We start from the raw sequence: 20,388 nt of genomic DNA on the forward strand, positions 1-20,388 counted from the left end.
GTGAATTTAAATACAGCTCTGGCAAAATTACAAAATTAAATGGTAGCGAATACATACTGGTTTAAGAATGAATTTACTTACGTGCCATGACCTTTGTTGTAATGGGTTGAGATGGCTCGCTGGGTTCCCCAAAGCCAGCCTTGTTCTCAGCAGCTACTCTGAACTGATATTCAGCTCCTTCAGTGAGGCCTTGTACTTCAAAATGAAGATTGGGGATTGGTTTCTTTGTCGCTCGTGACCACCTCATGCCCTTCCTTTCCTTTTTCTCAACCATGTAACCTAAAATATCGCTTCCTCCATCATCAGCTGGTCTCTTCCATGTAATGGTTGAAGTCTTTCCACCAATATTTTCCACTTCTGGTCTTCCTGGAGGGCCTGGGGGACCTACAAAGTGGAATGTTTTAGAAGCCAGGTACAAATAGGGACTGTATACTGTTTTTTTTATGTTTACATTGTTACTTACCATAATTATCCACCATCTTCACTGGCTCTGAATGCGAAAAATCACCTGCTCCTGTACGATTGACAGCTGAAACACGGAAAATATATTCATTTCCTTGGATTAGTTTATTTGCCACAAAGTGGCAGTCAATAACCTTTTCAGCCAGAATGGTCCAAAGAAGACGGCTTGTTTCTCTCTTCTCTAGAATATAATGCTCAATTGCTGATCCACCATCTTCATGAGGTTGAGTCCAAGTCAGTGTAACCTTTTCAGATGAGATACCACTTGCATCAATTGGTCCTGGGGATCCAGGAACATCCAAAACAGTCACTTTTACATTCTCTTCTTTGACACCAAATGGATTGCTTGCTGTAATGGTGTACTCCCCTGAATCCTTCCTGCTAGCATATTTGACTGACAAAGTAGATGAGGTAGGAGTAGTTTCAATTTGGCATACATCTGATGGCTTGAAGTACTTCCCTCCTTTTGACCAGGCTGAAATTGGTGTTGGTTTGCCTATAATACTTGTTGCTCTAATGATTATTGTGTCTCCAGCTCTGACTGTAAGACCTTCCTTTACTGTTGGATCGATTATAATGGCTGGTGCCGCTGTGGGTTAAAGACAAAGTAATTTAAGCACATATTTGTCTACAACCACAAAACATATGACTGTAGTAACATAATAAGTAAAGATATATTTGATTTGCTTTACCATATTCATCCATGCACATAAGAGTGTCGGTTTGCTCAGATGGTGGACTTATTGCACCAGCTGCGTTCTTGGCTCTGATTCTAAATTCAAACTTGCAACCCTCCTGCAGATCAGTTACAGTATATGCACATTCCACAACATTTACAAGGTTGGCTTTCACCCAGACTTTGGCAGGAAGGTCACGTCTCTCAACAATGTAGCCTGTAAGTCTGTGTCCACCATCATACTGAGGCTCAGTCCATTGAAGTGTCACAGTACTTCTTGTGATGCTAATCACATCAGGTTTACCAGGAGGATCTAAAATAGGCCAACAGGTTTAAAGCAACTTACAATGTAACTATACAGTCAAACTGTGTTGAGTGGACACTATACTTAGAAACAGGCTGTACTTACCAATAGCATCTAAGGCAACTATTGGCCCAACTGGAGGACTTGGCTTACCAACACCAGCCAAATTTATAGCCATCACTCTGAATTCATACTCCAGACCTTCAGTTAAGCCTTTGACTTTGTATTCTTTCATTTTTAAAGGTGCTGGATTAGCTCTCTTCCATAACATGCTGTTTCTTTCCTTGAATTCAACATGGTAACCTGTAAAGAGAACATTTCACATGTATTTCAATTATTAAATAAATATTTTTAAACTATGTTTTATAGTTAAGACATATAATATAAATAGATTTTCACCTGTGATTGGTGAACCTCCAGTTTTTCTTGGATCAGACCAAGCCAAGGTTGCTGAATCATGACACATACTCATGATTTGTGGTGCAGGGGGTGAATCTGGCACGTCTGACAGAAAATTTTGAATGGAAGTTAAGAAAATACAATGCAACTCTGTGAGTATTTGAGACTACATGTATACTTATATGTGTAATATAAGTATACTTACTGAATGGATGCTTGGCAATCATAGGTTCAGCTTTAAGACCCTCACCAACTCCATATTTGTTCTCTGCAGAAACTCTGAAAATATATTCTGTTCCTTCATGGAGTGCTGACACTCTATAGGTGTTGGTCTCCACTGCTGAGGAAACAGTTACCCACATATTGGTAACAGAATCACGCTTTTCAAGAATGTAATTGGTAATTTCTGATCCTCCATCATCTTTAGGAACACCCCATTTCAAAGTGGCTCCATCAGCTGTAACTTCCTTAAACTTGATAGGTCCTGTACAAATTCCTGGTTTGCCAACAACTCTGACAAATATAGAGGACTCCTTTGAACCAGCGCTATTACGAAGAGTGATGGTGTATTTTGAGGCATCACTTCTCTGGCAATCCCGAATCAACAAAGTGGTATTAACAGCAGTAGATTCCACACAGACTCTTCCTGTGTCTGTCAAATTTTCTTCTTCACCCTTCTTCCATGAGACTGTTGGGGCAGGTTTACCAGTGATGGGAATTTTCAGACGAACGGTGCTTCCTTCTTTTACAATGTAATTCAAGTTCGGCAAATCCCGTAAATCACAGCTGGGCATAACTGCACCATAGAAAAATATAATATTAATAATAAAAATCAATAAACCAATAAACTAATACATCAAATCTCATATGCGAGAGAACTACACTCACCAATAACATCCTTTGCCACAATGGTGAGCTCCCTCACTGGACCAACACCAGCATCATTTGTTGCCATTACTCTGTATTTGTATTCCCTTCCTTCAACAAGATCTTTGGCACTGTACTGCATGTTCTTTGATCTTAGAAGCTCCTTCCATTTGTCCTCACCATTAAGAACTTCAAGCACATATGCAGTGATTCGACTACCACCATCACAAATAGGTTTCTTCCATGAAAGAGTGCAAGAATCCCTGGTTACAAGCAAAGCCTTGAAGTCCATGACTGGTCCAGGTTGTTCTGAAAAATGTTTGATTTAACTTAGCCATCCAGCCCTCATACTGACAGTGAACTAATATTACTGATAGTGAAATTATAATTGCATATTCCATGTTGAAAATATTTTTTAAAAATTACATTACTTACCTGAGGCTCGGACAGCATCTGCTATTTCACCAGGTTCACCAACCCCATACTTATTCTGAGCCATGACTCTAAAGTAGTATGATCTACCAGGTTCCAGATCTTCAATATTGAAAAATGTTTTGTCACAAGTGGTTGATACTTTGGACCATGCTTTTCTCTCGGCATCACGTTTTTCTACAACATATCCTGTGATCTCACTTCCGCCATCAATTAGTGGTTCGTCCCAAAAGATGGATGCACTATCTTTTGTTGTCTCTTTCACCATTAAGTTTAATGGTGGACCAGGGGTATCTGCATTGTAGTGAATAAATCAGTATTGTAGGTATTTTCATGTTGCAAAACTCAAAAATTAATTAAGGGCACCCATGATCACCCATGAGCTTACCAAGAACCTTGACAACAACTGTGTACATCTTCATACCACTGACACTATCAAGGTTGAGAATATATTTTCCTGCATCATTTCGATTCACTCTATCCACATAAACCATTGTGTCACTCTCTGTGACTTTGATGACAATTCCTTGTCGGTTCTTGATGTTGGTATTCATCTTGGCCCAGGTGACCTTTGGCATAGGACGACCTTTAATTTTGGCATGAAGTTTCATTCGAGTGCCAGCCTGTAACACCAAAGTATCCTTCAACTCTGCATCAAGTTCTGCCTCAGGTGCAACTGAAATGAAAATAAAAGGTATATTTTGGGTTAGAATAAAGTATGCACCAAATATAAATGCCCCAACTACTAATTACAGCAATTCTCATAAGCAAGATAAAATTTTAATGCATTAATTAATACTATTTATTAAAAATAATTTTTTTACCATAACTATTAATACCATTACTATTTAAACAATACATTTTTTTCAGATTTCTTAAAAATCATTATCATTCTTTTATTCATACCAAGCACATCCTTTGCGAAATGTTTTCCTGGGACTTCACATGTTTGACTAAAGCCAACTTTGTTCACTGCACTAACACGCAGTTGGTATTCTGATTTCTGTAAGAGTCCAGTAACAACATAGTATGTGTCCTGCAGGTTCTTTGGGACATTGCATCGGATCCAGTCTGTTGCATCGGTTCTCTTGCATTCGACAAGGTAGCCCAAAATTTCACTTCCTCCATCATATGCAGGCTTAGTCCAAGACACGCTAATAGTGCTATTACTTGTGTCAGTAACCTTCGGGGAAACTGGTGGGCCAGGTGGTTCTGTTGATGACATTGTTATAGATATTAACAGAAATAGAATTTTAATAAAAATATAAAAATTCAGATATCTACCTGGATACCATTGAAAATAAACTTACGAAGAGGGTCAACTGCAGCAGCAGCACTTGATGGTTCACTGGGTTTACCAAGGCCAGCTTTATTCACTGCAATAACTCTGAACTCATACTGAGCTCCCTCAGAGAGACCTGTGACGTCAAGCGTTCTTTCTAGCAGTGGTTTTCTGTTTAGCTTTGTCCAGTTGATTTCCTTGGTTTCACGCTTCTCAATCATGTATCCAAGAATGGCAGAGTTGCCATCATTAGAGGGTTCCTTCCAGCTCACAGTCATTTTCTCTTTTGTGATGTTTGTAATTATTGGTGGATCACATGCTCCAGGAACAGCTATAATGACAAGTGCAACACATTAAAAAAAACTTCATAGATGTATTTTCAAAAAACAGGCTTAATATCAAACTAAGAGAAGAGACAGCTTACTGAAAGGATTCCTGGCAACAACAGGATCTGACATGATGGCATTACCAGCTCCATATCGGTTCTCAGCTCGAACACGGAACTGGTATTCATGGCCCATAATCAGCTTCTCCACAGATAATTCAGTTACAGCACCACTGACTTTGGCAGAAACTTGGGCCCAGTTAGCCCTGCTAGTCTCGCGCTTATCAACAATGTAATTTGTAATTGGAGAACCACCATCTGCAAGTGGCGCTGTCCAACTCAACTTTATGCGATCAGAAAGCACCTCTTCAAGTTTGATAGAAGCAGGTGGACCAGGTATATCTACAGAATGGACAATAAAAATTTCACATAACATAGCAGCATAAATCCTGTTCAGTGACCATATACAATATAAATGCTTCATTCTGTGCTAATTTTAAGTTGAAAATGTACTATATCATACTAATAGATACTCACCCAAAACTGTGAGCTGTATGTCTGCAGTCTTAGAACCACTTGCATTCTCAGCAAGAACAGTGTACTTTCCTGTATGAATTTTTGAAACTTTAGAAAGGTTCAGCGAGAATAGGTGTCTGTTCTGTGATATCTGCAATTCCTTATCAGCTTTCAACACTTTTCCATCTTTGCTCCATGTGACCTTAGGCATTGGTTTGCCAAAAACTTCAGCTTCAAGGCAAACATCAGACCCAGCTTTCTGTGGTAACATCTTCTTCATCTGGATTGAAAGTTCTATTCTAGGAGGTACTGTGAGGAACAAAAAGAGTGGTGTTTTATTATAGTAAAAATAATGTGCATGACTGTTTTCAAATTCATTGGCAAAAGACCTACCATTCTCTGCAGATATTAGAACAGGGTCTGTGACCTCAGATGGCCTGCTAATGTTAACTGCTGTTTTTGCAATAACTCTAAACTGGTACTGGGCACCCTCCTCCAATCCAGACACTGTGTACTCTTCCCGAGGTACATTTTGAGTGCTTATGTTACAACGGATCCACTTGTCTCCAGGAAGCTTCAAGGCCTCGACATAATAACCAATGATCTTGCTTCCACCATCATGCTTTGGTTTGTTCCAAATCAGTGACACTGTTGTCTTGGTTACATCAAGTACTTCTGGTTTACCTGGAGAGTCTGCAACACCATACAAAAATATGTTTTCAGGTTAATACAAATTGCAGTACAGAAGCAAGTGCAGACTCACTCGTGTACTGCATGAACTTACCCACAGGGGTTCTTGCTGTGACAAAATCAGTCTTCTGGCTTGGTTTACCTTGTCCTGCACGATTAATTGCAGATACTCTGAAAGTGTATTCCAGACCTTCAATTAAGCCAGCACAAGGATACTCAGTTGTGCGAACAACTGAATCATTAGCTTTAACCCAAAGGAGACTATTCCTCTCTTTGCGTTCAATGTAGTATCCAGTAATAGGGCTACCACCATCAGACTCAGGGTTATCCCAAGCCACAAACATGCAGTCTTTGTTTGTCTTTGTGATGCGGCAGTTCAAGGGTTCACTAGGAACATCTGAAACATTAAAATAAATTGTATTTTCTAAGCATCATGTCATTATAAAACTTTTTGTAAAAGTAATAGTGGATATGTCAAATTTTCGTCTTACCAAAGGGGAATTTAGCTATCATCCTTTCAGATGTAATGGGGTCTGAAATGCCAAAGCGGTTCTCTGCACGAACACGGAAGATATACTCCTTTCCAGGAACAAGTTTTCCAACTCTGCAGCCAGTCTTGCCACAACTGGAAACGGCAGTTACCCAATCACCTCTGGTAACATCACATTTCTCCACAACATAGTTAGTGATATTACTACCACCATCTTCGAGTGGCTTATTCCAACAAAGTGTGCAGGCATCAGAGTCAATGTCACTGATTTCAAATGGGGGCTCAGGTGGTCCAGGAATATCTTTAAAAAAAAAAATTCATATTCATTATATGCTCTGAATAGCCAGTTGTAACTAATGATAATCAGGAGCTTTATTACAAAAAACAACTTTTGTCAACTCAACATCACATAATTAGAAATACTAACCTCTAACAACAATTTTCATAACTTGTTCCACTTTGCCTGAGCTATTCTCCGCAACAAGGCTATATTGAGCACTGTCTGTTCTTGAAAGATCCTTTATGATGAGTACACACAAGTTCTGGGACTTGTGCACTGCAAGACGACTTGAGGGGACCACATTGTCATCTCCACGCTTCCACTGGCACACTGGTGCTGGCTTTCCAGAAATGAGAGCTTCAACTCTCACTTTTGCTCCAGCCTTTGCAGTGATAAGCTCAGGCATGATAACCTTGGGTGCCACTGAAAAACAAGCATTAAACAAAGTTTTTAGAGTTAAATAATTTGCTCAGATGACCTTATACAAAATGAACCCAGACACTTACACATTTGTTCTTTGATCTCATATGCTTCTTTTGTTTCAGTGGGAAGACTAGCTCCCATGGAATTTCGTGCAGCCACTCTGAAGCGATATTTCCTTCCTTCCTTTAGCCCAACCACAGAGATACATAAATCTTTGACTACAGTATATGGTGTCCATTCTTCTTTCTTTCCTTCCTTTGGTTCTTTCTCAATGACTTTTGGTGGTGGGGGCACAGGCTCCACAAGAGGCTCTTTCTCACCTTCACCTGCCACTGGTTCTTTGGGCAGTTTAGGCTTAGGAAGTTCAAGGTACTCAATTATGTAACCATCAATCTTAGCTCCACCATCTCTCATTGGTTTCACCCATCCCACCTTTGCACTGTTCTTAGTAATCTCCAAAACATCAACTTTCTGGGGGGGGTCAGGCTTGCCTAAAAAAAAATTAACAAAGACACTCCAGACTCTGCTACAACATTCAAACTAGTTCACTGACAATAGAATCTAAAGAGATACTTACTAATAGGATCAGAGGCCAGATAGGATCTTGGTGTGGCTTTTGGAACTCCTGGACCATACTCATTTACAGCTGTGACTCTGAAGTAATATTCTGTTCCTCGTACAAGATTACTGACATTAAATGTTGTTTTGTCCACGTTGGCTTTAACTGTAGCCCAAGTCTTGCGATCGATTTCACGCTTCTCAACAATGTAATGAGTCACTTCACTGCCCCCATCGTTTTCTGGTGGGGACCATGAAAGTTTGCAAGACACCACTGTGATGTCTGAGACGTCCAGGCCAACAACAGGCCCTGGTGTGTCTATCAAGATTTAAATGACATGAATCAGAAACATCTTAATGACAATGATCACGCTACTATAATGCTTCACAATAGTCTGGTGTCTGTGTTGTACGTACCAAGTACTTTGACATTGACAAACACTGCCTTTTCCCCTGCTGGGCTAGTTACAGTCAGTGAGTATTTGCCTGAATCATCGCGAGTGGTGTCAGAGATGACAAGGAATGTCATTGTGTCAATGAGATCCACATGACCCTTCTTGACAACATTATCAATTCCCATCCTCCTCCATAGCACTGTAGGTGGTGGTCGTCCCCTCACAGTTGCAACTAATCGTATTGGACATCCTGCTCTAATTGTAAGACCTTTCTTCAGTTCAGCATCCAAAGTAAGTTCAGGAGCCTCTGTTTAAGTAAAGATAAGAATATATATAAATATTACTGTTTAAGTGAAAACAATTTTTTGTGCAAAGTTAAAAGTGTGTTCTTGAGGTTTGTTAGCACTTGCTCATACAAACTCACCAAAGATATCCCGTGGTGAGACCACTCCCTCAAGATTAGTTGGTTGGCTCAAGCCAATCTGGTTTTGTGCAGAAACGCGGAATTCATACTCAAGATTTTCATCCAAACTTGTGACTGTGAACTCTGTGCCAGTCAGCTGGGCTGCCACATTGCACCGCTTCCATCCTTCATCTCCCTTCTTGCCTGTACCCTTGACCCGGAGCTCAACAACATATCCAATGAGTGGAGCACCACCATCATGTGTAGGCTTTGTCCACCCAAGAGTGATTGATGTCTTTGAACTGTCAGTAACCTTTAAGTCCCTGACAGGACCAGGAGGCCCTGCAAATGTAGAAATGATTATTGTTGCTTGAACAATAATAGAAATTTTTAAAAATTGATTGATTGATTTTTTTTTACTATAGCACATTATAGTAAGTACAGATAAGTGCTGAATAGTAATTATACATACCAACAGGATCTCTTGCAGTGAATGTTCTAGATGGTTTGCTTGCATCACTAATTCCAATCTCATTCTCAGCCTTGACACGGAACTGATATTCATGATTGGGCAACAGCCCTGTTACTGTCATATGTGTTGCTGCAATAGGAGATTTAGTAACTGGAGTCCATCTAACACCATGTTCTTCTTTCTTCTCAAGAATATAACCAGTGACAGGTTTTCCACCATCATTGTCAGGAGAACACCATATAACTGTCATTTCATCCTTTGTAATTTTGGTCACCTCAGGAACATCTGGCGCATCTGGTCTACTGAACTGGGTCCTTGCAACAATAGATTCTGTGTTTACAGCAGGACCAGCTCCCATCTTGTTCTCTGCTCTTACTCTAAAGATATATTCACTTCCTTCAATGAGACGAGTTACATTAGCAGAATTGGTTACAACGGCAGAGGAATGGATGGACCAGACACCTCTCTTTGTCTCACATTTTTCAATAATGTAGTTATAGATTTCACATCCACCATCATCCTCAGGTACTTCCCATGTCAATTTGCATCTATCCACTGAAATCCCAGACACCTTCAGGTCTCTAATAGGTCCAGGTTTATCAAGAACATTCACTTTAGCCTCAGCTGTGCTGGATCCAGCAGCATTTGTTGCACTGACAAGATATTTTCCAGTATCTGTGCGTTTTGCATTTAAGAGCAGGAATTTAGAGAAGTTCACACCAGATTCAACTTGAAGTCGAGGACTTCTGCTAATATCTGCAGTGTCACCCTCTTTAATCCATTTCACATCAGGTTGTGGTTTGCCTTTAACCTCTGCCTCAATTGGAATTGAATCCCCAGCTTTGACTACAAGAACACCTTCCAACTTGACTTTTATCTCTGGTACAACTAGTGTCTCCTTTACAAGAACCTCTGCTGTAGTCACCCAATTGCTTTCACCTCCCTCATTTTTTGCTTGTACTCTAAACTGATATATTTGGTTTTCTATACATCTATCAGCCATGAAATATGTTTCCTTAATAGCACCTTTATGAAGTCTTTCCCATTCCTCTGCATCTTTTGGTTTCTTTTCAACATGATATGTAATATTGCGGCTACCACCATCATTTTCTGGCTTCTTCCATTTGAGGAAGACAAATGTTTTCCCAATTTCTGAAATATGGAAATTCTCTGGTTCACTAGGTTTATCAACTGGATCAACAGCAAGGACTGCTGTTTTTGTTTCTGTTGGTGGTCCAGCACCAATTTTGTTCTCTGCACTCACACGGAAGAAATATTCGCAGTTCTCATGGAGTGGAGCCTTTATAAGGCGTTTGGTGCAATCAGATGAAACTAGTGTCCACGTCCTTTGATTGGGATGACGGTATTCAATTATGTAATTTGTAATTTCAGTACCACCACTGTCCTCTGGATTTTCCCAAGACACCATACAGGAGTCTTTGGTCACATATGCAACTTTCAAGTTCTGGCAAGCTCCAGGTGTATCAAGCACATTAACAATAATTGTAGCTTGAGCCTGACCACTGCTATTCTTAGCCTGAATTGCATATTTTCCATAGTCCCCTCTAATTGCATCCTGAATGACCAGCTCAACAACAGGATAGTTGTTGATCATCTCTGTACGCTTGTCTCTGCCTAAAGGTCTGGCATCCTTAGTCCAGGTAATTTCAGGATCAGGTCTGCCTTTAACTCGAGCCACAAGGTTTATGATCTGTCCTGCCCGAATAGTTACAAGGTCACGACATGCAACATCAACAGTTACCTCTGGAGGAACAAGGATGTCCTTAGCAAGCATCGCTTCTGGCAGCTCTCTTGGTTCTCCATCCCCAGCCTTATTAGATGCTCTAACGCGGAATCTGTACTCTGTACCTTCAGTAAGGCCAGGTACCCTAAATGCACATTGCTTGATGAGATCCTTACCGATTCTGTCCCACTGTGCAGAACCTGATTTCTGACACTCAACAACATAGCCCAAAACAGGGCTACCACCGTCTCTGTTAGGCTTCGTCCACACCAAATCTGCATATGACTTGCTCCAATCCTTCAATTTTATGTTACTTGGTGGTCCAGGAGGAGTAATTGGGCGTGTTGCTTTTACTGGATTTGAAGGGTAGGATGGCTTGCTTACACCAGCAACATTCTCAGCAAAAACTCTAAATTCATAGCTATTGCCCTCAAACAGACCAGAGACTCTGTATCTAAGATCTAAGACTGGGGTTTTATTTACTCTAATCCATTTACCAGTCATCTCCCTACGTTCTACAATATAGCCACTGACTGGACTTCCACCATCAGTAGTTGGTGCAGTCCATGACACTGTCACAGCATTTTCTGTGACATCAGAACATGTTGGTGATCCTGGAGGACCTGGTGGATCAAACATATGCTTGGCGATAGTGGGAGGACTTTCTAGAGCAGCTCCAATGCCAATCTTGTTCTCAGCACGAATGCGTACAATATATTCACGACCTTTATCTAAACGTGGAACCTTAGCTGTTGTGGTAATACTTCCAGATCTTACAACAGACCATGGCTCCCAAGGCTTCTTGACATCTTTCTTTTCAACAATGTAGTTCATCAATGGCGTACCACCATCATCTTTAGGTGGACGCCACTGGATGACCATATGATCAGGAGTAACTTCAAGAATATTGACAGGTCCAATTGGGGGACCAGGCAGATCAAGGACTGTTACATGAAGAGCAACTGACTTGCTTCCTGCAGGATTTGAAACAGTGAGAATATATTCTCCACCATCATTCCTAGTGCAATCACTAATCCTTAAAACTGTTGAAGTTTCTTCAGTGTCAATTTTGTATTTTCCTTCAGTTTTAAGCTCATTGCCATCACTTAACCATTTGGCTGTTGGAACTGGTATTCCTTTCATGACTGCAGGGAGTACAATTGTGCTACCAGCCTTCACAATAAGACCTTCAATGAGCTTCACATCAACTTCAATAGATGGTGCCACTGCAAAGACAAATTATATGTGTTAGTTGCACATAATCAGCTATGTAAAGGACATTATAATCTATTTGAAAAATGTTAAATAAATCTTACAGGTCTTCTCCTGACAAGTAATTGGTACACTTGTATCTGGTTGGCTAATGCCAATAGCATTTTGTGATTTTACTCGGAATCTATATGTTTTTCCCTCCTCAAGTCTTGTGACATGGCAGTGAGGACTGCTGACAGTCTTGAAGTTGATCCAGTCAGCAGCTCCCTCTTCTTGATACTCAACGATAAATCCAGTGATTTCACTTCCACCAGTACGATCAGGCCACTCCCACTCAAGCCATACTTCTGTTTTTTCTGCATCAACATGGTGGAGATTCTTTGGAGGGCCAGGTGGATCTAGAGAAATTATATGTAAGATTTAGGGGCAATTAATATATATTTAGGGACAATTATGGACCAAAATAAAGTTAATTAAATGTTATATGGACACTTTGAATGAGTGAATTTCAATTACAAGTTCAACTGAAACTCATCAGCTGATTTAATGAATTAAATGTAAGTGAATTAAATTAATTATAATGGAACCCTGGGATACAACCAATTAACACCCCCCCCCCCCCTTCAAGCCTTGCCTAGCTCCACCCAATATGTCAGTTTTTATGAATTTGTAGATTGTATTAATAGTAATACTTACAAAGAGGATCAACTGCCTTGATAGGCTTGTTGGTTACAATATATGCACTTCTTCCAAACTGATTCTCAGCTGCGACACGGAATAAATACTGAACACCTTCCATCAGGTATAGAGCCATGAGGCTAAGCTTTTTACATGAGGCACACACTGGGACCCACTTCTCAGCAGCAACATCTTTTTTCTCCACAACATAGTGAGAGATCACAGCCCCACCATCATCTTCTGGTTTTTGCCAGGTTAGATAAGCTGATTCACTTGTCACCTCAGAGATAGCAAGATTCCTTGGAGGTCCAGGTTTATCTGAGTCACAAAAAAGCAAAAATCACAAAATAAAATAAATATATTACACTCTCAGACAGTCTCCCCACCCTGCCTCCAATAATATTGATGGGGCCACTATCCTAACTTAAGATGCAGGATTCCAAGTATTAAAAGAAAACACAGATGAAAAAACTCTTCCCAAACTCAGATGGTTATGACTTTAAATAGTCTACACAGTTGTAAATAGGCAATAGAAAAAGCTCAGATAATTGATTGTGATTGATTGTTTGGAAACATGTGCCCATTGTGATCAAATTGGTATGCCTCAAGTATGGTTTATGCAACCAATGTGGGAGCATGTGATCTTCACTGAGATCAATTAATTGAAAAAGATTAAAGGCAGACACCTGGTGATATCTCACTTAAGGTAATATGTCACTAGGGATCTATATACCCCACTTTAAGAAACACTTGTTTGCATGATACATACCAAGAACAAGCACTGTGCATGTTGCTGTCTTTGTACCAGCTATATTTTGAATGGTTATGGTATAGTTGCCACAGTCAGCACGGGTAGATTTCTTTATGTGCAGTTTACTTCCACTTTCTGTAACTTCAATAATACAATGAGCTGGAACCTCTCCATCATTTTTCTTCCAAGACACAGTAGGAGTTGGAATGCCCTTAATCACAGCACTTAGAGTTATATCTGTTCCAATCATGGCCAGGTGATCACGAGACATATTGGCATCCAGCAGCAACTCTGGCGCCTCTGCAGATAAAGTAAATCCAGAATGCACATCATGAAAATCGGCCTAACCTATATAAATAATAATCTAATTAATAAATACATTATTGTAACAAAATAATTACCAATCCTGTCATGCACTTTTACTGGTTCCTTTACATAAGCAGGGTCTGATTTTCCAGCTGCATTCACAGCCATAATCCTAAAACTGAATTCTCCACCCTCTGGGAGGTTTTTCACAACAAAGTTGGTATCTGGGCATGATTCTGGAGTCACATTGGCTTGCATCCATTCAATTGCACCAGGCTTCTGATACTCAATAAGGTATCCAAAGATTTTGCCTTTGCCATCATGACGAGGAACATGCCATTTCAAACTAACGGAATCCTTTGTTTTGTCAACAGCCTCAGGTAGCACAGGTGGGCTAGGCCGAACTGTAAACACAAATTTGACAATTGCAAAAAAAGAAGAAAAAAACAAGTATTGAGTTACCTAAATGAGTCAAGTAATGCAAATTTGTAAAATATTAAATTGCTATACAATTCAAATAATTTATCAGAATATTTCAAACACTATCCCCATGATTTTTACCAAAAAACTTACTATATGTTTTTTTATATATACTGTATGTATACAATGTTCCTATTATCTATTATTAAAAGTTGCACACCCAAAGTAAATTTAACCTTAACCAGTCAGTTAATTAAATTTCTTTATTAGATACATTTGTTTGTTTGTTAAACTGAGTTTTCTATTTTCTCAGAATTGAGATCCTTCAAGACAATACTAGAAATAGCTTTTTAATTGGTTAAAGGAATCATATTATTCTCAAAACAACAATAATGAATTACAATAAATGCTCATTAGCAACTTAAATGTTATAACACTTAAAAAAAAATAGATTTATAGATTCTTAATAAAATCACATACCAATGGGATCCTTGGCTCTAATAGGTTTGGATGGAGGGCTTGGGTCTCCGGTGCCAATTTCATTTTCTGCTGAGACACGGAATTCATATTCACAACCTTCAGTGAGATCCTGTACCCTATATTGCGTTGCAGGATAGATGCGATCTCTAGTTGCACGGGACCATCTATTAGCTGAGGGCTCCTTTTTTTCCAAAATGTAGTTAGTAATAGGCTTCCCACCATCACGAGGGCGGTTCCAAATCACCAGGGCAGAGTCATGGAAAACATCTTTAACTGTAGGCTCCTCTGGTGCCTCAGGAACTCCTACAAGTCAATTAGGACATTAAAATCCTCAAAACATTTTCCCACCAAACTGACATCTAAAACACACTTTCCTCTACTTTACATACTGAAAAGATCCTTAGCCTTCATCTCTTCAGATTCCAGTGGGTCACTGATGCCATACATATTCTCAGCACTAATTCTCATGATGTATTCACGACCTTCCACCAGCTTGGGCACTTTGCAGGTTGTTTTTGTGGTGGCAGACGTTACAGTTGTCCATATGTCCCTGTTAACATCTCTCTTTTCAATGATGTAGTTAGAAATTTCACATCCACCATTATCAAGAGGGGGATTCCAAGAAATTATCATATGATTTCTGTGGACTTCCTCAAAGACAACTGGACCTTCTGGTGGTGATGGGCGGTCTTAAATAAAACAAGAAACAGTATAAGAGATCATTAATATCATATATGTAAACCAACACTAATAAGACATGACTGGTGAAAAAGAATACATACCAACAACAGTGACATTGCAAATGCCTTTACGAGATCCAGTGCAGTTTTCAATTGTTACACAGTATCTGCCACTGTGTTCACGCTTAGCTTTGATAATGCCAAGACACATTGTGGTGGGAGTAGTTTTGAACTGAACATGTTTATCTTCTTTCAGATCCTGATCATCTCTTGACCATATGACAGAAGGAGCTGGTTTTCCTGAATAACGTCCCTGCAGAGCAAAGCTTTCACCAACACGGACAATAAACTTGTCACGGAAGTCTAGTTCAATAGTTGGGGGCTCTGAAATAAATGAAAAGGAATGGAATCCCATTCAGTTTCAATTTTAAGTGCTGCTGAAATCAGAGGGTTATTGTTTACAGTAATATATATATATGAGTAATGTAATTTCAAGAAACAGGCCTTCATACCAAGCTCATCTTTGCATGTGATTGCTTTAGTGCAGAAAGATGGCTTGCCCTGACCAATTTCGTTAACGGCACGGACACGGAATTCATAGCTTTCACCCTCTCTGAGGAGGTCATATGTGAATTTTCTATCCATCAGCTCCTCTTTGGTCAATCTGACAAACTTGTCTTTCCCAATCGTGCGTGCTTCCAGGATGTAGGATGTCACATCACATCCTCCATCATTCTTTGGTGGTTTCCATGCTAAACTAATATAGTCTTTAGTGACAGCAGTGACTTCAAGTTCCTCGGGACGGTCTGGCACAGCTAGTAATGGAAAAAAAAAAGATTATTTACCATACTTTCTCATACCTTGTTACTTAATGTATTTCAGTACTCTACCATTTGCAACATGGGTAAAAAGGCAATAGAAATACACTACGCAGACTTACTGAGACGTTCCTTGACGATAATTTCACATGCAGTTTCACGAAATGGACCAATTCCAACTGCATTTTCAGCTGCAACTCTGAAGAAATATCCTTTCCCTAAAACCAGATTATAAACCACAGCACTTTGCCTGGCAGCATTATAAGAGCATGCCGTCCAATTTGCGCGTTCAGCTTCACGTTTCTCAATTTTGTAATTAGAAATGGGAGAACCACCATCATCATCAGGGAAGAACCAGGTCAGTTTGCATGAGTCAATGCTGAGATTATCTGACATGAAAGGTATGCCAACTGGACCAGGGACATCTGAGGAAAGCAATAAAAGGAGTTATATAGCAATTACTTTTTTGTATTTATAGATACCTACTGATGTTTTATCGCTCCTACTTACCAATAACCTTAATAGAGACAGTCTTTTTCACTTCTCCTCCTGCATTCATTGCTGTTAAACTATAAACACCTTGTTGCTTTCTGGTGCAATTCTTCATTACTAATGAGGTGCTGATTGATGTGGTCTCTACAACAGCCTCTGGTGGAACAGCTGCACTATCTCGGTTCCAGGTGATTGTGGGTGCAGGCACACCTGATACATATGCTATTATGCGTATAACACCACCGGCATGAATGATCATCTTTTCCTTCATTGACACATCTAGCTCAATCACAGGGACAACTGGAATATGAAAAGAAATATGTTTTGCTTAAATACAAATGTACAAAACACATGCTGTAACACTAAAAATATCTTGAACCAGTGTTATTAGAACTTACCAATTCTGTCCTTCATTTCAAGAACTTCAGCAACCTCTCCTGGTTCACCCAGTCCAGCAGCATTGAATGCCAAAACTCTGAATTTGTAAAATCCATTTTCTTTCAATCCAGTGATTACAAACTTGGTTCCTCTAATTTCTTTTTCTTTGGCCTGGGAAAATAAATGATAATAAAGAAAATATATGAAGTAGCTTGGCATCATGTATGTGCATGTATGAGCAAGAGCTAAAACACGGTTAAAACTAAGCTGAAAGCCTGGTTAAATAAGAACAGTATTTAAAAGGAGCTGAAAGCCTGGTTAAATAAGAATGTTTTTAGCTCAGATTTTGTTAGGTTGTGCAGTAGATATGTCCACTGAACATACTTTATGTTTATTTTTTGTATGTGAAAGGCCATCAAACATGGTTAGAGCTAGCTATTGATGGCTGATTTTTGTTGTTGTTGTGTCTGAACATCCTGTATCTGATAAGTGTGAACATCTTGTTATGTCTGAACATGTTGAACCTGATATGTCATTCACATTTTCTCAGTAAGATGTTTTGCCAACAATATATGTGTGTGTGTGTGTTGGTGTGTGTGTGTGTGTGTGTGTGTGTGTGTGTGTGTGTGTGTGTGTGTGTATGTGATGCAAGCAAGAATAAAGAATAAAGTGTGCATGCTTCTCAGTATCTTGGATTCTGTCAGTAATTCTGAGAAGCATGCCCCAGGGCCCTTAAGGGGAACAACTAGACCAGGCAAGACAGTGGGATTAGAAGGGCCAGGTTAAGGAAAATTTGGAGTTTTTTCTTACAGATTTAGTGTCAAGGGTCTTCTAATATTCTTTGCCAACAGGCTCCACAATGCTCTAAAACACTGTAATAACTAAACACAGCCTCTTCATACTAAGTCTTTACAATGTCATTTTCTACATTGTATTGCGTAGGACTGAATGACTAGTTCCTAATTTATCTTAAAGCCCTATATCAAATACATGGTCCTGCAACATTAAGCGATTTTGTGACCAGTAGTAATACTTTTAAGTCAAATATTTAACATACTGGTAGCCAGGGTAAGGATTCAAAATTGGGGATGTGTACCTTCTTTTGCTCCCAGTGTGAACTCTGGCAGTTGTATTTTGAATTAACTGAAGTTGTTTGTCTTTTTTGGGAGTCCTTCTAGGAGACCATTATAGTCAACCTTGCTAGAATAAGTGTGGACGTGTTTCTCTAGATCTGGTTCAGTCAGGAAATCTTGAATCTTGTTGATGTTCTTAAGGCAATAGTATGCTGATTTAGTAACTGATTTGATATGACAACTAAAACTGAGATCAGAGTAATTTAGTACAGTAATGTGGCTTGCTCTTTAGATTTGTGGGCTCTGGAGTCTAAATAGGCAGCTAGTCTGTACCTCTCATTGTTGTTCCCAAACAATAATCTCTGTTTTATCTTTATTCAGCTGCAGAAAGTTTTGGTCTAGGCACTGATGTGCTCACGGCAGGTAGAATGTTAATAAATCTGCGTTGTCAGCATAGCTGTGGTAAGATATCCTAAAATTATGTAGGTTTTTGGCCAAGAGAAAGCATGTATCCCAAGAAACAAATCCTGGGGGCCACAGGTCACCAACACTCTTTCAGAAACATTATTTTATATTTACAGCATTTAGCTGACACTTTTATTCAAAGCGATTTACAATTATGACTGAGTGCAACTTGACAGTTAAGGGCCTTGCTCAGGGGCCCAACAGTGGCAACTTGGCAGTTGTGGGGCTTGAACTAGCAACCTTACATTTACAAGTCAAGTACCTTAAACACTGCCCAAACATAACTTTGTGTGCCTCTTGATCTGAAGTCAGATGCTCTACCACTGAGCTACACCCCCATATTTTCTACTATGACAAAGTAATTCCTGTATTGTAGGTATGAACAGAACCATTTTAGGACTGTTCCTGATATTGTAACCCAGCTCTGATATTCTAGCTGTCATGGAACGCTCCCACCCATGAGTCACATGGTACGGCCCACCACATGCAGGGGGGTGTCATTTGTAACGTGTCATTTGTAACCACCACCCCCCGGAGATTACGTACACCTGGATAGGGATTAATGTTACATGTTAGCCTGTCTACATAAACCCCGGTCAGTGTATGCTCCCTGTTGGTCATTAACGCTCTGTAATGTTAAACGTCTGTGTAGCTGTTACGCCTGCTTGTATTGTCTTCAGTTACGTGTGGGTTAGCCTTGTTACGTGTTAAGAGTAGAGTCATATTACCCATAAATGTTGTATGTGTGTGCCACCGTTATTGTCTATGTTGTGTGTGAATAAATGTCACTGTCACAGTCAAGGGAGTCTGTGCATCTTGTTCCACGCCCTGTGGCACTTGGGGCAGCGTTACATTATCTATAAGAATTGTATGGTCAGTTGTATTAAAGACTGTGAGTAACACAGTATTTCCTGTTTATGGCATACCTTGACCCAAGTCTCTGTGCCTTCCTCTTTGTATTCAGCATAGTAACCCATGATCTTTGATCCCCCGTCCTTCAGAGGTGGAATCCATTCCAAGTCAACTGTTGACTTTGTCCAGTCAGTAATCTTGGGGGTTGGTGGTGAAGGAGGAGCTAAACAAAAACAGAAATATCAAAAAGTGAAACTGATATAATCAACAATAGTACTTTCCCTATTACATTTCAGGTGGTGCTCACCAATAGGATCTCTGGCAAATGTTGGGTCTGATGGCAAACTTGGAGGCCCACATCCTGCTGCATTGACGGCAGTCACCCGGAACAAGTACTGACATCCTTCAATGAGGTCTGTGACATGGTGGGACACACCAAGAGGCATGGGCCTGATTGGATCACGGGTTACTCTGTTCCAGCGCTTCGCTGTTGTTTCTTTACGCTCAAGCCAGTAGCCAGTAATTGGACTACCACCATCTGTTTCAGGCTCTTCCCAGTTCACTGTCATTGAGTCCATTTTAACGCTTGAGAGGGTTGGCTTCTCACATTGACCAGGGACAGCTATAAAAAAAAAAACATTAACTCCTTAAAAATGACTATACACATTGGGATATTGATTTGTAAGATTTAACCTTTCTTTTTAAATATGAACACTTACTGAAAATATCCCTAGCAACCTCTGGTTCACTGTCAAGTGGATCACCAACTCCATATTTATTCTGAGCCCTGATGCGGAATACATACTCATGGCCTGGCATCAGACTCTCCACTGTGAATATGCGCTCTTTGGATGCACCGGGGACAGGAATCCACGTCTTTCTATTGGCAACACGTCTCTCAATAACATAGTTAGTAATTTTAGAGCCACCATCATCTATGGGAGGCAGCCATGACAGAGTAATATGTTCAGCATGAATCTCCTCAAATTTAATTGGTGCTGAAGGAGCTCCAGGAAGTCCTGTTAGTGAAAATACATGGTACTCAATTATTGCAAACCAAGCATT

At 39.9% G+C, this 20,388-nt stretch overlaps 1 protein-coding gene and 1 long non-coding RNA gene across 29 annotated transcripts in view; one reads left to right on the forward strand and one right to left on the reverse strand.

The window, feature by feature from the left end:
* Positions 1-20,388, forward strand: part of LOC145657565 (uncharacterized) — a 128,762-nt gene that overhangs the window by 48,749 nt on the left and 59,625 nt on the right. The window lies entirely within an intron of this gene.
* ttn.1 (titin, tandem duplicate 1) overlaps positions 1-20,388 on the reverse strand; it is a 142,833-nt gene that overhangs the window by 43,347 nt on the left and 79,098 nt on the right. For all 27 annotated transcript variants that reach the window (XM_081713255.1, XM_081713272.1, XM_081713256.1 and 24 more), the window contains 36 exons: positions 20,043-20,342; positions 19,631-19,945; positions 19,398-19,546; positions 16,954-17,104; positions 16,574-16,855; positions 16,186-16,488; positions 15,758-16,060; positions 15,348-15,629; positions 14,955-15,254; positions 14,566-14,868; positions 13,761-14,069; positions 13,378-13,659; positions 12,627-12,926; positions 12,035-12,328; positions 8,975-11,944; positions 8,524-8,844; positions 8,122-8,406; positions 7,724-8,023; positions 7,230-7,637; positions 6,871-7,146; positions 6,445-6,744; positions 6,048-6,350; positions 5,657-5,956; positions 5,285-5,572; positions 4,847-5,149; positions 4,451-4,753; positions 4,047-4,352; positions 3,529-3,816; positions 3,144-3,434; positions 2,730-3,017; positions 2,047-2,637; positions 1,842-1,946; positions 1,548-1,745; positions 1,155-1,451; positions 464-1,051; positions 82-384 (listed from right to left, as the gene is read on the reverse strand). In XM_081713255.1, the coding sequence (XP_081569381.1) occupies positions 82-384; positions 464-1,051; positions 1,155-1,451; positions 1,548-1,745; positions 1,842-1,946; positions 2,047-2,637; positions 2,730-3,017; positions 3,144-3,434; positions 3,529-3,816; positions 4,047-4,352; positions 4,451-4,753; positions 4,847-5,149; positions 5,285-5,572; positions 5,657-5,956; positions 6,048-6,350; positions 6,445-6,744; positions 6,871-7,146; positions 7,230-7,637; positions 7,724-8,023; positions 8,122-8,406; positions 8,524-8,844; positions 8,975-11,944; positions 12,035-12,328; positions 12,627-12,926; positions 13,378-13,659; positions 13,761-14,069; positions 14,566-14,868; positions 14,955-15,254; positions 15,348-15,629; positions 15,758-16,060; positions 16,186-16,488; positions 16,574-16,855; positions 16,954-17,104; positions 19,398-19,546; positions 19,631-19,945; positions 20,043-20,342 (13,485 nt within the window). The remainder of the gene's footprint in view (positions 1-81; positions 385-463; positions 1,052-1,154; positions 1,452-1,547; positions 1,746-1,841; positions 1,947-2,046; positions 2,638-2,729; positions 3,018-3,143; positions 3,435-3,528; positions 3,817-4,046; positions 4,353-4,450; positions 4,754-4,846; positions 5,150-5,284; positions 5,573-5,656; positions 5,957-6,047; positions 6,351-6,444; positions 6,745-6,870; positions 7,147-7,229; positions 7,638-7,723; positions 8,024-8,121; positions 8,407-8,523; positions 8,845-8,974; positions 11,945-12,034; positions 12,329-12,626; positions 12,927-13,377; positions 13,660-13,760; positions 14,070-14,565; positions 14,869-14,954; positions 15,255-15,347; positions 15,630-15,757; positions 16,061-16,185; positions 16,489-16,573; positions 16,856-16,953; positions 17,105-19,397; positions 19,547-19,630; positions 19,946-20,042; positions 20,343-20,388) is intronic.

The sequence above is a fragment of the Electrophorus electricus genome, chromosome 4 (genome assembly GCF_041902795.1).
Source record: "Electrophorus electricus isolate QZ-2024a chromosome 4, ASM4190279v1, whole genome shotgun sequence".
In the NCBI taxonomy this organism is placed as follows: domain Eukaryota; kingdom Metazoa; phylum Chordata; class Actinopteri; order Gymnotiformes; family Gymnotidae; genus Electrophorus; species Electrophorus electricus.